This window comes from Uloborus diversus, chromosome 4 (genome assembly GCF_026930045.1).
Source record: "Uloborus diversus isolate 005 chromosome 4, Udiv.v.3.1, whole genome shotgun sequence".
Lineage (NCBI taxonomy): Eukaryota > Metazoa > Arthropoda > Arachnida > Araneae > Uloboridae > Uloborus > Uloborus diversus.
The window spans coordinates 77,253,009-77,269,788 of NC_072734.1; the positions used below are offsets into that span (position 1 = coordinate 77,253,009).

General features: G+C 32.7%; 2 protein-coding genes across 2 annotated transcripts in view; one reads left to right on the forward strand and one right to left on the reverse strand.

The window, feature by feature from the left end:
* The window catches only part of LOC129220648 (RING finger and SPRY domain-containing protein 1-like), a 57,295-nt gene extending 48,988 nt beyond the window's left edge, over nucleotides 1-8,307 (reverse strand). Inside the window, exons 1-2 of the mRNA XM_054855077.1 lie at nucleotides 8,194-8,307; nucleotides 5,429-5,930 (exon numbers count right to left, since the gene is read on the reverse strand). Of these exons, the coding sequence (XP_054711052.1) occupies nucleotides 5,429-5,667 (239 nt within the window). The 5' untranslated portion in view covers nucleotides 5,668-5,930; nucleotides 8,194-8,307. The remainder of the gene's footprint in view (nucleotides 1-5,428; nucleotides 5,931-8,193) is intronic.
* Nucleotides 8,308-8,749: 442 nt separating this feature from the next.
* On the forward strand, nucleotides 8,750-10,933 carry LOC129220650 (ribosome-releasing factor 2, mitochondrial-like). Its single transcript, XM_054855078.1, has one exon. It carries the CDS (start codon nucleotides 8,750-8,752, stop codon nucleotides 10,931-10,933), a length of 2,184 nt encoding a protein of 727 aa, XP_054711053.1.
* The last annotated feature ends 5,847 nt before the right edge of the window (nucleotides 10,934-16,780 follow it).

The window sequence follows — 16,780 nt, forward strand, 5'->3', positions numbered from 1 at the left end:
AGAAAATGCGTAGAAATTATAATCGTTTTCAAAAACCGTCACTAAAATTCACCCTGAAATTTGCTCTTTAGAAAAAACTGAGAAAGTGCAGTACAGATTGCAAAACTAGCTAGAGTAGCCAGAATACAATGTTGGAACGCTTCAGTAAGCTTAAGGAAAACACTCAAAATCTTTAACTTACTAAAAATGCACAATATTTTTCTCCAAAGAAGAAATCAATGAAAAACCTATCATTACTTATGCTCTCTAAACTGTAGAAAGTGCCTGCCAATGTTTTGTCACCAAGAAGCTGATATTGTAAATGTGGGTGGTACCTTAAAAATTATGTTGGATGAATTAGCTGACAAATCTCCAATATATATTCGGCAAAGAGGCAACTGAAACTTATACACAACCTCTGTTATACATGTTTTTCACTTATCCGCGTTTTTCTCACGGGCCCGGCCAGCGAAATAGGAAAAACAATGTTAACTCTTGTTCATTTATACAGGAAACTTAAAATATACATTTCACTTATGGGCAATAAATTTTTTTTTAAGTTTTAGTTAAATCACATATTTATGCTTTGCTTATCATAAGATTTGTACCCTTCTTGTTCTGCCTCTTGGAATGTATTCACACACCTTTATTCCACACATTTTTCGGATTCTACCGAGTTCTTTTTTGCATAAGTGTGCAATTGGGGGTGTAATTAGTCTTGTGATTGACATTGAGAGGGAAGAACAGGTTACATACGAAAAGGACAAAAGGTTGACGTCACTAAAAGTCGTGGTCAAGCGGTAAGCATTGACATAGCCTATCGAGGATCTTTAGCATCCTTGTAGAATGTAGATTATAGCTTTGATCACGCGACATTTTTTAGGTTTTGGGAAATTTGCTTACATACGGTACAGTAGGTGGGCCAAAAACAACTTATTTTATTTCGATGATGGGTAGTGCGGAAAAGGTGCTATTGGTGGAGCAAAGTGCGCAGAAAAATTTTTAATTTTTTCTAACAATTTCTAGATTTGCCGTAATTGGGTTGAAGTTTCAAAAAATGCTGTTTTTTCATGTTTGTAGCCAAAATTAGTAAAAATAGTATGTTTCTATTTCTGATGATGAGTTGCACGGTAAAAGTGCCATTGGTGGCACTAAACTCCTATAAAAATTTTGAGGTGTGTGGTAAAATTCTTTCCTTTGCTACAAATGTTTTGGCAATTTTCAGTTTTTTTAACGTTTTCAATAAATTTTCTCAAATACTGAAAATCTTTTTTTAGCCATAATTATAGTTTTTTCCCCATGTGATGCATTTTTAGATGCATGGTGTGTTATAAATCAACACCTTATTGCGTATAAATTTTTAAATTTAAAATATGCTACTAAAAAACTTAGTGCATATCTCTGATTTGTGTTCAAAACCAACAGGATTAACGCAGAATTCGTTCTTAAACACTGGTAAATCTTTTTAAATAAAAACAAAGTTATTTATTATCTCTTAACTAAAAACAGTTGCATGAAACGGCACTTCCGTAAGAACATGAAAATAAAAATAAAAAACAACAGTGTCATTTCAGGTGTTAAAAAAAAGAAGGAAATAAATAAAGAACTGCAACATTTGGTGTACATTTTTCACCAAATGTTGCAGTATCATTACTGCTGGTCTAATAACGATAAGTACTATAAGATGAAGTACTGAACCTAAGAACTTTCTGGCCCAATCAAACCCAAGCTGATGGCATGCAAAACCTACTTGTGCTATCATTCTAGGTTATCTGTGTCATATATTTCTAAATTGGCAAAAGAAAAGGAAAATACTGAAAATTTGAGCACAGAACAAAAACATGTAATTGATAGCAGTGCAACTGTTTCATCTGGACAGTGCTCTCCTTAGTTCAAGACTAGGGCCCATTACTTAATCTAGGTGGCTCACGGCTGCCTACAGAACTCCTTGCTTGCACTTAAGTTTCTCGAAACCCAAAGATGACTTACGACGTCTCGTACTCTTCATAATATGAATTGATTTGCCCGTATGATTTGCCTCAAGAAAGGACCAGGGTAGGCAAAAGAGATTTTAAAAAGTAAATAACTTGGCCATCCTAAGAATTCACAACAATACTACCACTGCAATGAAAACAAGAAAACTAAGGTATCAAAGCATTGTGATGAATATTAATTGAATGAATAGATAGCAATAGAAGAAAGATGAAAAGAAAAGAAGAAAAAGGATCAAGAAATTCGAGTGTTTAAAATTTAAGGTTCCAAAATTAAAATTCAGGTTAACTGAATAAGACGATATGCTTGATTTGGTTCTCAACCAATAGTAGCCAACCTCAAATCACAAAATGTCTTTCGTCGTAAGAAACTCGAATAAACGTAGTCTGAAACAATTTTAGAATTCGAAGTCCTACGCTATGTGTAGTAAATAGAAATACAGTAAACTCCCGATTAATGGTGGTCGGATTATCCGCGGGTCCTTTCACATTTTTTTTTTTTTTTGAAACTTGTGATTGTGTTGTTTTTTTTCTCTTTTAGATTTTACTTATATTTTTTATATTCAATGCTAGTAAATGCAATGTAGCAATGTTTTTAATTATAATGTGAATGAATGTGTGAGTGTCATTAATATTTTTTATCTATTGCATATACTAAGTATTTTTTTCTGCCTATTATTTGGATTATCCGCGGTTTCGTTTATCCGCAGTTACCGTGCCACCCTATTCCGCGGATAATCGAGAGTTTACTGTACTACTAAAATAGCACAGGATTTGCAGACGGCCACGAAGGAAAAGATGTTTTTATTGTAGCAATACTGTAACAGAAGTAAAAGCGCTAAAATGCAGAAATTCAACACGAAAAAAGCTTTTATTACCTAAACGGTGTAGATAAAAACTCTGTTTAAATTATAAGCAGAAACTTTCTGTACATCTACACCATCTTTAGTTCTTTGTTGAGTTCTGTGCTCTTTAACCCCGCAGCTGCACAAAGTTTTCGAATAGCACATTTCAAATTTTATATGCAATGAGTAGTTAATTTATGACACAACACACATCTAAAAATGCATCACATGTAATAAAACTATATAATTATGGCAGAGAAATATGGCAAAAACAAAATTTTTATTATTTGAGAAAATTTATTGAAAACGTTAAAAAAACTGAAAATTGCCAAAACTTCTTACTCATTTGTAGCAAAGGGAAGAATTTTACCACACACCTCAAAATTTTTATAGAAGTTTAGTGCCACCAATGGTACCTTTTCCGCACAACTCATCATTGAAAACAGAAACATATTATTTTTACTAATTTCGACTAAAAACATGAAAAAAGAGCATTTTTTTCAAAACTTCAACCCCATTGCGGCAGATCAAGAAATTGTTAGAAAAAATTCAAATTTTTTCTGCGCACTTTGCTCCACCAATGGCACCTTCTCTGCACTACATATCATCGAAATTAAAAAAAAGTTGTTTTACGGCCCACCTATGTACAGTATATAAAAAATGACAAAACGTACAACTTCAAATTTTACATTTGTATAAAATTAAAAATGTTAATTAAATTCAATGCATAAACAGAAATGATGTGCATATATATTCATTAGTATTAATAGTATACTATTAGTATTACTATAACTGATGTTAACTTATTGTATTTAAGCTTATTTTTGGGTTTTTCATCTTCATACGTCTCTCATTTGTGCCCGAAAATTTCGTTGTCCCCCTTTGGTCACCTAAAAGTGAGAGGTCACTGTAGTTAAATTGGATACAGCAGTACACAAATTAAAGACATTGTACTTGTCCGAAATTTGCAGTTCTTGCGCAAAAGCCAAGCATGACTCCCATAAGAATAGAAAAACATTAGAAAAATTATTAGAAGGTCATGAGGTTTGTGGAGATCTTTTGCTAAATGTCAACAATTATTTAAACTCTGTAAAACTAACTGCTGTACAGCCATAGCACATTTTTTCATCAATCGCATTATTTTTGGGGAAAAAATCCCTTTTCATCCCATAGGAAGCAAAGGGCACACTATTGTGTACCAAATGATAGTTGCTTATTATTATATAATGATAGTTGCTATTTATGTGCCTTACTGAAAAAGACTCCAGCAAAACTCATGCATCTTTTTAAAGCTTTTGAAAAACAGAAGTATTGAAAAGGCTTGATATAATATGATAATACACAAATACACATAATCTTCTACAGATGTTTTGGTGTCTAGTTTTTTATATTTAATAACATACTTTTATGCAATAAAATGAACAAGATGTTTGCCAGACTATTTTATAACCTTTATTTTATTTATTTATTTTTTTAATTTCACAAAACTAATCTTACACTATAACCAGAAAATAAATTCAAATAATTTTTATATAAAACATAAAGAAATGTTGTAGTAAAAATTCTTTATTAGCAAAGAAATTTTTAAACCAACATTCGTAAAAAAAAAAAAAAAAAAATTTAAAGCTAATACATTTATATTGAAAATTCTAACTTGAACGTTAAAAAAATCCTTATTTTTGCATACCATGCAGGAACCTAAATGCTGCATGAGAGGAAAACCTTTTATTTGATGATAATTCCCGTCTTTATTACTCAGTTTTCAACTTTAAATAATTCTAACATTTTTTCTGTTCAAAAATATTTTAGAAAAAATTGATTTTTTGAAGAAAATTACAAACTTTAAGCCTTGTGCAGGACACCTAAATATTTTTTGATTTGGATAAAAAAATTATGTAAGATGTGGGTCAGGAGGGGCAACTTTTTATCAACTTGACAAATTGAATTTCAAAAAAAGTTTTTCGATACACCCTAATCTAATGTACATACTTACAGTAGAACTTGGTTATCGAAAATGGAGACTAAATGGGACCCAAGGCCTTAAAAAAACAGAGAGTCCAAAATCTGGACAATAGGGATAATAAGCAAAATAAGTCCTTAAAAAAACAGATTTACCATTTAAAACAATGTTTTGAACAAAATTAGATAGAATTGCTTACTGGCATTCACAATGTAAAAAACCTGGATCTTCTTCCTAAAAAAAGAATTAATCCACTGTCATCAGTGCTACATGTGATGCTATCTACATGGGGTGTTTGAATTTGAATGAAGTGTAGGTCAAACAAGAGCTTTATCATTAATAGTTTATAGGGTCCAGTGGTGTTGAAATAATGTTTGAAGCACATTATGATGCTTGTTTGATTAACATCATTTATTGTATAATTTCCGCAAGACCTTTAAATTTAATCAAAGTAATAAATGAGTTTTTGATGTAATTCAAAATGATTCTTATGATCATAACTTTAAATTGTTATTTACGTGAAGAATATTTTTTTCATAAGTTCGCAAATATGATCTGGATTATCTGAAGAAAGATCCACTATACTTAAGCCGGTAAATTTCAAAGAATAATACGTAAATGATCCTTATTTTATTATAGAGAAAAAAACATACTTATCGACTAAAGTTCTAATAACTGCAAGTGTCTGCAATATAAGTTTATCAACGTTAGATGATAGTTTATTCTCCATGGCATCCCATGTTTGCTGCACTGGATCATATTGAGTTTGGTGATTTGCTGCATGATTATGATCTGATGCAGACAATGAATTCACAGATGTCCTAGGCATTGGTCGATTAAATGTTTCTTCATCAGAATCAGACTGTCTTTTTTTACAACAGCAAATTCCCATTCTTCTGTTTTTAAAGTCACATTTTTAAAATACAGCACACTTTCTCAAGTAATGTGTAGTTGTGTTATTTTGCATTTTTGAGTGAGAAAGTACGACTTGTCAATAAAAACTTTGTAGACCACATGTTTAAGACACTTGGAAGCCAGTGAGAAGAAAGTAAAGGTAAATTTGAAGATGCAGACATCATTTTCACAATAGAAAGAGTGAACTTCCTCTGATTCGATCCATGGACACTATTTCAACATTTTCATTTATCCAATAGTCTGTAAAAAGTAACAGAATTGTAAAAAAATTACATACAATAAATAATACCAGGCCCAGATCTACATACCCACAGACCCTGCAATGTGTGTCTGCACACGTCACGAAAGGGCCTGCAGCGCTTAGTGGTGTAGAAATCCAGTAAGCAGTTAGGGGCCCAACTAATTTTGTACAGGATTGCTCAAAATTTATAGATCCAGGCCTGAATAATACGTACCTATATGTCCTTGATTTGTCAGAACATTTAAAATAAATACTGTAGAAGTAACAGAATCATGTACAATATTTAAAAGATAAAACTAATTTGGCTGAAATTTTTAACAATTGCAATGCAAATGGAGCATCACTTGTTGCTGCCCCCTACTTTAAACAACTGTTTTTTTTTTTTTTTTTAACTGCAAAATACCAATGAAGCCAACAAACTATATATATATATATTCAAAACAATTAAATACAATCTTTAAAAATACTGGGAAGATACACAATAATAACCATGTAAAAATTTTATATAATATCACATTATGTCATATCTTTAAACTGCAAACTTATATAATAACTACAATAATTAGAGATTCAAAATTTCTGGAAATTTTGAGAGGGCAGAAAAAATAGTTTCTTTCTCATTTTTCTTCTGGACTCCGACTCCACAGCCCTGGTAAAATTGCATTCAGAGGCAGCGATTGGAGCTTATAAGTGTGTGTATGGGCGGAGGGAGCAAAAAAAACCTCAATTAAAAGCCATAGAGAACTTTTAGCAGCAGCAAAAAAAAAAAAAAAAGTACAAGATTTTGTTAGGGCTGGTTTTAAGAGTAGATAAGTGGTAGTTGATGTAAATCTAACAACTAATGTTTTTATTAAGATTTTGCTGATTTATGTACACAATAAGTTCCCCTGAAGTAGCACTAAGGCATGAATTAGACTTACATTCAAGGGCGCCCATATGGGGAGGGGGGCAAGTGGGAGTTCAAGCCCCCTTATAAATTAGAACTTTCTTGGTTTGAGGTATTTTTTTTCCTTGCAAAGATGTAAAAACATTTCACCTCCAGCCATTAATGATTAAGTCATTAAAAATGTCAAATTTTAATAACTCTAACCTGTACTGAAATCAGTTTCCAAGGGAAAATATACTGTTAAAGCATAGAGAAAATATCTGAGCCCCTCCCCCCCCTTAAAATTTTGCATATGGGCGCCCATGCTTAAAATATTTACCCCAAAGTATTCTGAGATGTCAAAAACACTTGGTAGTAATTTCATTCAACAAGTATAGCTTGTTTAAGTAAAACAATTGATTGACTTTGAAAACAGATAAACAAGGTAGAACAAAAATTGTTCCGCAATTTTTGCTACTTTAATAATTTATAGTTTTGTTCCCAAATTAGAAAATAAAATTAATTAATTAACCATAAAAGTGGGGGTAAGGCAGTTCAGCCCAAATCACTGCCACTGATTGCATTCGTTTGAACTTGAAAGATCTAAAATCGATCCATAAAAAATAAGTGTGGTAAAAAAAGCTAGTTCGCTAAAGTGGCTAATTTGAAAAATATAGTCTTCAGTCTCGAAAGTTCGAGGTTTCACTTAACCCAAGGTATAATTCATTTATATTTTTAGTTATTTTTTTAGTAGTTAAAAAAATTAATTTTCTTAAATTTTCTGAAAATAGAAATCTTTTGCTACTGTATAACTTACTATGTACAATAAATAGTAAAAGTACATTGAGAGGCTTGTTGTGGTTGCCTTGCACATATAAGCGCAGTGATAAAATTTTTGTGAAGGCAACAGTTCCTTTTCTTTATACAAGGAAGTAAAAGGTGTTCTTATGTCTTCCGAGCAGTGTAAATTTTAAATCTAGAAGAATTTTGAGGATAATCCGAATTTTCAGTAATTCGAGGTGAGGTCAAATATATTTTAAAACATTTAATTTTCCGAAAATAGGCATTAAAATAGTTACAATATATTCATTTTGCCCACATGAGCCTAAAAACATTTTTTCCCCACAAAAATCACATTAGCTTTCTATTTTAATTTCAAGGCTTTTTTTTTTTCGGAAAATTTTGTTAAACGAGTTTTCGATCAGATATGAATTAGATTTGGCCCACGCAAAATAGAAATCAACGAATAACGCATAGCTTCAATCTTTGAAATAACATCAATTATGTAGAGAAAAGTATGTATAAATTATTGAGCATGTAAATAACAATGTAAACATGACAAAGATAACTTCAGTGTGCGAGAGCAAAGAAACATATAACACAAGAAAATTGTTTACTTCATAAAATTGAAATTCGAGAAAACTATGGTCTGGAAATGTTGAGGGTTTTTTTTTTCAAGTGGTGGCCTAGAATAAAATTTGATAGCTTTTAATATTGAATCAAATCAAGAATGCATGAATTAAAAGAGAAATATGACAGTATGCAGGAAAATCGGAAAATGTAATAGTGATGCCATTTTGATTCTTATAGTCACTAATTATTTTGTATTGGAACATTGCTCCTTTTCTTCTTTCATTTGTAGATAGGTAAAAATATCTTCAAGCTGTATCATCCCTGTTTATAAATATTGGTTAATCTTCCATATAAAATATTTTATGCTAGTAAAACTGGGTCATTATTGAAATTTAAATATCTGGAAAGAAATCTGGAAACGGAAGTTGAGAACTGTGTTTGTTTGTAAATAAAGCACATGGTGGAGAGTGAGATCGTGAGTTTGTCATAAATGTTTAGTTTTGTTGAGTTTACAAAATCTACAAAAGTGTATTGGGGAGGATTGCACAAAAAGCTTTTATTTGCTTCAAGAAAATAGAATAAAAATTCTATGTTCATAAGATGTTTTGCTGGCATACACAATTTACTATATTACGCAAATATTTCATCGATCGGTATTTTCAAAATTCCGTTCAGTTCCGGTATGTTACGAAATTAGTAAAAGATACGGATATTAAGAAAATACGCAATATAGGTATTATAGCTCATATAGATGCAGGTAAAACGACAACGACAGAGAGAATGCTTTATTATTCTGGACTAACTACATCGATGGGAGAAGTACATGATGGTGACACAGTGATGGACTATATGGCCCAAGAACGAGAGAGAGGAATAACGATAACTTCAGCAGCAGTAACATTTAATTGGAAAAAACATAAAATTAACTTAATTGATACTCCTGGTCATGTAGATTTTACCTTTGAAGTTGAAAGATCTGTGTTTGCATTAGATGGTGCAATCACCATCTTAGACTCGTCAGCTGGTGTTGAAGTACAGACCTTGAAAGTTTGGGAGCAAGCAAGAAGGTATGAAGTTCCCTGCATTATTTATTTAAATAAAATGGATAAACCTGCTGCTGATTTAGACATGTGTTTAACATCTTTAGTGCAGAAGTTGAAAGTGCAACCTTTGCAGCTGCACATTCCAGTTGGATGTGGCAAAGATTTTAGAGGTGTAATTGACGTTTTATCAATGCAAAAAATTGTTTGGGATAGTTCCAATAGCGATGGAACCAACTTTATTGTGCAAAATATTGGAGAAGGAAAGGAATCGTCTCTGCTCAAGGAGAAACGAGAGCAATTGATAGAGACTGTTGCGGATTTAGATGATGAAATTGGAGAAATTTACATAACTAAAGGAACTGATGCTTTGTCATTTGATGATCTCTGCTCTGCTATTCGCAGAATCACACTGAAGAGGTTAGCAGTTCCTGTCTTTTGCGGGAGCTCGTACAAAAATAAAGGAGTGCAGTTACTATTGGATGCTGTCATCACTTATCTTCCCAATCCTTCTGAGCGCAAATTAAATTTTACTTCCATGTACAAAGATACATGTGCTCTTGTATTCAAGATAATCCATAGCAAGAACAAAGAACCATTGACTTTTGTCAGAGCCTATTCTGGTCAGCTAAAAAGTGGTCAGAAAGTGTATAATGTAGATCATCAGTGTTCAGAAAAAATTGAAAAGATCATGGTAGCTTCAGCGGATGATTTTCATGAAGTGTCTTCCCTATCTGCAGGAAACATTGGAGTGATAACTGGTTTCAAAAATGCTGTAACTGGTGATATTTTAACAGCATCTGCGTCTTCTCTTAAAAAAGATCCAGAAGCATGTTCTACGTACTCAGTCCAAATACCGGATCCTGTGTTCTTCTGTACCATTGAACCCCCTTCTGTTGGTCAACAGAAGACTTTGGATTTTGCCCTGCAGTGTTTGCAAAGAGAAGATCCTACCCTTCATGTAGAGGTTGATGAAGCAATTGGACAAACCATTTTGATGGGCATGGGGGAATTACATATTGATGTCGTAAAGCAAAGAATTAAGACAGAATATGGAATTGATGCCTACTTGGGCCCATTACAGGTTGCCTATCGTGAAGCTTTGCGCACTAAAGTATCTAATATTCATGTGCTTGATAAAACGTTGAGCGGCAATAAGCAATTTGTAAAACTTGAGCTTGAGTTGTATCCTTGTAATAAAACAGAGCTGTTGAAAGAAGTCAAGATAGTTGTAACTAAAGAAAATAATTTGGGCAAAATAAGACCCGATTATTTGAAAGCAATTAATACTGGGATGAAAAATGCATTTCAAAATGGACCACTTTTAAATTTTCCTGTGCTTGATGTTGCAGTAAATCTACTTTGGCTTGAAGTTGGTAAAGGAACGTCATTATCGATGATATCTGCAGCTACCTCGCAGTGCATTTCCTCTGCATTACGTAAGGGTTCTGTCCACCTGTTGGAACCAATCATGTTTTTGTCCATTGTTGTGAATAAAGGATATGCTGGTCAAGTTATTAATGACTTATCACAAAAACGAAGCCAAATTTTGAACATGGAGTTGAGACAAGACGTTGAAGTCATTGAATCAAAGACGCCTTTATCTGAACTAAGAGGTTATTCTTCCCATTTAAGAGCTCTGACTGCTGGTACATGTTCTTTTACAATGGAGTTTGATAGTTATCAAGAGATGGAACCTCAAGAACAAGCTAAAGTGGTTCAAAATTTAACTGGATTTTATTGAGATACATAAATGAGCATACATTTACAGAAATTATTTTGATTACAATAGTGACAGGATGAATAAGTTAAATATCTTAATGTTATGCATACTATTGTTTCATGACAGCTGGTTCTTTTCATCATTCTCAAGTGCAATGGTGTGGTGCCCTCCTTCAAATGTAATGGAGCACTCCATCAACAAGACACTTTCCCTCTAAGTGAGACCAAAAATGATGTAAAATTGCCCCCCCCCTAAAAATTTCAGTGCAGGATGTGCCCCCCCCCCCCCCACACGCCAACACACACACACACATATACCTGTTTCAATCAGCCATTTATCGCTCAAAAACTCCAGAAAAAAAATCATTAAGATACAATTTCTTATCAGAGAGCTTGAGAGGTAAAGAGTGCAATATCAAAATAATGCAATCATTTATCTTCCCATCAACTGTAATATTAAATTAATAAACTGCAATATTCAACTGCCTATCTTTGACCAAATTTATATGCGGTAATCAGCCCTGCTCAGGCATAGTTGGGGGAGGGGGGGCTCTAACATTGCTAGAAAGGGCCTTTGGTTTCAACAGTCATAATTTATGTGGTAGTTTATATACATGTAAGAACTGTTATGACTTGTGACTAGTAAATACAAAATTTCTGCAAATTTTGAAGGCGTGGAAGAAAAAAAGTTTTTTCCAGTTTTTTTCTGAAGAAAATAATTAAAAAAATGATTTTTACCAATTAAACTGTAGTTTAATTGTTATATTTTCCTACAAAACTTAAAAAGTACTAAATATTTAAATAAGCAGTCAAAATAACTTTTCCTTCTTAAAAATATGCATACAACTTTTACTATTAAAACTCTTTCTGTTCTCAGTCAGTTGATCTCTACATTCAAAACACAAAAAATTAGCCAACTAAGTAATTAACCTTTTTTTTTTTTTTTTTGTAAATTGAGATTTTAAACAAGTTAATTTTCTTTCACTATTGTTACATACATGTGTACATGCTTAGGGGAACCCACTGGAGCTAGCTGGCAACCAAGTTGAAAGTCTATCAAAAAATATCTTTGTCCCAATTAATTCAAGCACTATTGTACAAATTTTAAAATTTGTAGCAATAAAAAGGCATTTTAAACGATACATTTTTCCCAGGACCCTCGCCACTCCCTGCCATGGAGTGAATCTATATATATAAAAACGGATGTTGGTAAATTTGTGGGTGTGTGTGTTCCCTAAGATATCAGAAACTACCTGTCAGATTTGGCTGAAACTTTCACCGTCAGGGCCTGATTACCGCACAGGTCTACTGGGCCTGGGGCCCCCTCTTACTAAGGGGCTCCAAATTATTTAAAGAACTACGCATAGCACTACAACTATATAAAAAATACACACATTTTTAAAATCATAGCCTTCAGGGGGCCTCCAAATTTTTTTGGGCCTTGGGCCTCACTTTTAGTTACTCGGGCCTTGTTCACCGTTTGTTCTTTTTGGTACTCAGAAGGTTTATAGACCAGTTCGGAAAAAATCTGATTAATAGTTCCTTTTTTATTCCAATTTAAGTCCCAATTTTTGCATAAATGCCCCAATATGGGGGTGAAAGAATGTGTGTTCATATTAAAATTATGTGTCCACAGGGGCGGACTCTGACCATGTGGGAGATGTGGCAAATTCCGCATGAGCCGTACCTAACTTGGGCCGTTTTCTTTTTTTCAACGTGTACGTACCGTTTTCCTCAATTTTATATCGAAAAAAAAATATTTTAGCTGGGTCGGCCGTTTTAAGACCCTGGGTCGTTCAGTCAGAACTGTAATTGGGGGAAGAGGATGATGATAGATGGTTTTCCTCTTCCAGTGGACACTCCTTTCTTGCCGAACTATTGCTGTATCTTGTTACGAAGGGAGGAAACAATGACTTCGTGGGTTGGACCTTCGTGACAAAGTTCAACCAAAATGATGCCCTAAGGGTATGCCCTGCTTAAGAGGCCGCATCAGACAGATTCCCGGTTTTCGAATCCCTATGTTAACCTACGGGGCAGAATGTCTTCTCATTCTTGCGATAGCTCATCGGGAAATTGAGATTTTCAAACTTTTCTTTTTTTGACTTAATCTGTAACGACTATAGAGTGCTTCTATTTTTGCGGTTTTTTATTAAAATAATTCAAAAATTTTTTATACAAACTTGAAGTTGAATTTTGACAAAAGGTGATTTTTTTACGAACCAGGAGGAGTATTCGGATATTTAAAAAAAATAGAAGCATAGCATATAATCTCAGCTTTCTAAAGATGTTTAAATATTTTCGATAGCTTTAGTAGAACAACAGTAATCAAATAAATGGTGTGCCTATTCCAATTCACAAACTAAAAATTTCTATCCCCCTTTACGAAGGTACGAGATTCGCCTCTACGCAAGTGATTTATGGCCTTTTCGGGGAAACGGTCAGCACCCCACGTGTGGGCGTGTTTCTTCTCCACCTGCTGTCCACAGATCGACTGTCCTATTTTTTCCTTCACTTGAGAATTGCAAGGAAAAAACCTGGCAAAAATAACGCTCTTAAATAATTTTAATTTTGATAAACTTTTAATAAATAATTGCGTATTTTTTGTAAAATTATGTAAATGAACACAAAATTTAAGCTTTAAAAGTATTTAAATCACGATTTAAATGCAGTTGCAAAGATTTGGGGGGGGGGAGGGGAGATTGAAAGTTTACGTGCTTCTCTCGAAGGGATAAAATTAACTGAACTCACCCATTAATTAATTTATAATTTATTTTGTCACGATGTAACTATATATATTTTTTAATTATTACATCATATAAAAAGGAAAGAATATTTGAATATACCTAGAAGAAAATTTGAACTTACCCTTATCACTTTTGTTTGCTTTTCGAGTATTATTGGAATTTAAGGACTGTGCGAAAAAAGATATGTAACTCAATGGTTTTAAACCCAAGGGTATATATTATCGCGATTTGTCTATTACTTCTTTTTTCATTGAATTAGTAATTAACATTTAAAAAATACATATGTATGTACTTGCCTAGAAGAGTTATGTCGGGTCAGAAAGCAAATCATAAGTTTATGATCAATAGCGGATTTTAGGGGTGAGGCAGCCCCCGCAAAAGGGATGAATTAATTTAACTATTTCATTAATTATTTTTAATTGAATTGTTTTTTGCATTTTTTATATAGGTTATTAACATAAAACGCACACAGCATATTTCGAATAAAAGCATTCTTGTTTGCTAAAGAAGCAATCTCTGGAGTCAGAGGCACAGAGTGTCAAAATACATTTAACTCACTGATTTCGAATTCTAGGGAACGTATTATCGCCATTTGTCTACTAATTCTTCTTTTATGGAATCAATAATTAACATTTTTGAAAAAATGTGTAGGTTCACCAAAAAAAGTAATTTTGATCCAGGCAGCTATTTGCCAAATAATAGATTTCTTTTTCAGCTCATAAAAAATGCAAAATGATAGAAATCGCATGATGGTAGTTTCTTGGAAAAATCATGATTATTAATGGAAACGACATGTAGTATCAATATGTTATCTCAACTGTGTCATGACTTTAAAAACAAATCAGCAACTGCTTTGAAATTCACACAAGAATAGTTTCTGAATTCTTCAATAAAACTTATGTTTTATGAAGTTATGATTTTCTTACTAAAATAATATTTTGTAGTTAAAATATAAATGAATTTATAAAAACTCAAATGAGGGATATTAAACTCAAATGAGAATTTATTTAATAACATTGCCTTCAATGTTCCTAATTAAAACCGCTCATTGTATAGCATCTCGGTGACATTAAATTGGGTTTAGTATTTAATTGGCTTGAAACGTTGAAGATGTTTTCCGTCCACATTCAAAATATATTAGTGCATAATATTCCTATATTTAGAAGTAGATTCATTGACCACAAAACCATTTAAAAATAAAGTCATTAAAACTCTTGTTAAACATCGAATAGGCGGGGGGGGGGGATTCAATTTTGCGTGCCTCCTCCAAAAGATTTTTCTGTATCCTGTCCGTTTTTAGCTTATACGAAACAGCATGGTAAATTACAGTGGTCCCAAATAGGCCTTTTTATTATTTTTTATTTTATTGGTTTTAATCTCCCATTTGGTTTCACCTATGTAAAAAATAATTATTGTGAAGTTTGAGCTCATAATTTTAACATTTATAGAGAGGTAGCTTAACAGCCTCGAAGTTCTTCGTTTTTCCATCTTATGCTACGAATGTAGGTAGAAATAAAACAGATGCTAGGAAAGGTATGTAATTTCATTTCATGGCAAATACACAAAACTTTCCGATCTTTCAAAATCCAAACTTCTAAGATTGTAGATTAAACGTAATAAACTGGGGTTATAATAAGTGAGCTTGGGCCACAGGGGACATTTTTTTGCGATTATTATCCGAAGTGTTTCCAGAAATAAAATTATTAAACTCATACTTCATACTGTAATAAAAAATATTTTTGATGATTTTTTAATCTCTTATGGCAGCGGCGCCAAACCTTTTTCTACTTGAGACCGCACCTCATACTAAAATGATTCTCGCGGTTCAGAACATAACTAAAATTTGAAACTGTTCAACATTTTTTAAATAGCATGTGAAAACGAGGAAAAAAGTGAAAATTAACAAGAAGTTCTGTCTAGAACTAAACGAGCCTACTTTCCCGTATACCAATATCGACTTTCTAGTACCTGATCAGTATTCTCAAAATTAGCTAAAATCGTAAATTATTTCAAACATATGTTTTAATATTTTAAGCTCATTTCGAGAAATAAAGTATGCCTCGCTCATCTAAAGAATTAGATACGTAAAAAATAAATAAAAGTACAAATAAAATAGCAGCACCTTTTAAACACAGCAGCTAAATACATTTTTTCCATCAAAAAAAAAAAACTTTTGATCTCTTTCAAAAAGGGAAAAAAAAAAGAGAATTCAAATTAAAAGCTCATTAAAATAATCACATCAAAAAAAAAGAAAAAATTGTTCGTTTTTCTCCTGTTGCCAAAAAAATTTTAAGAATGAATTACTGTACTTTCAAAAATAAATAAAAACAATAAAATGTCAACTTAAAAAAATAATTTTCATCGTCAAAAAAAAAAAAAAAAAAAAAAAAAAAAACGTCTGCGCATATCTTTATGTAGAAACATAAAGGATTTCTCTGCCAAAAGATGAATACATAAATTAAAACTTTAGCTTGAAAATAAAATCAAAATATATTTAAAACAATTATTTCACAGTAAAAACCATGGCTGTGGAGTCAGAGTCGGAGTCCATCTGATTTTGGGAGAAAAGATTTAGATTCGAGAGCCGAAAGTTTTAAATTCAAAAACTCGAAGCTGAAACCGGTCATTTCCCCCAAAAAGTCCGCACGTCTGCCAATATTTGCAGAGACGGAGTAGGACTTATTATTTGATACAGGAGTCGGTGTCAGAGTCGAATTTCCAAGAGACGAAGTCAGCCATTTTTCCTCCGTGCATGAATTTTTGCCAAAGCTACGAAGTCAGATTCAAAGTCGGGAAGCAGAATCCGAGTAATTTTCGGGCACAGGAGTCGGAGTCAGGAGCACCAAAATTGTCGGAGTCGGGAGTAGGTCGTCAAGAGCTATTTCCAACAAAGTTTTTTTGAAATAAATCCGCCTTTAAGTTCGGAATCTATATTGACTTTCAGTTTTCCCGTAGGCGCTAATGTTAAGAGATTTGAACTGTTCAAAATTGAACTAAAACTTGTTCAAATTAAAAAGATATTTACGATACATGTTTTTCATCAAAAGCTTTTCCCTACAAAGTTTGTTTGGAGCCAAGCGCCTCTAAGTTCAAGATTTATTTTTGCTTTGAATTTCCCCGTAGGC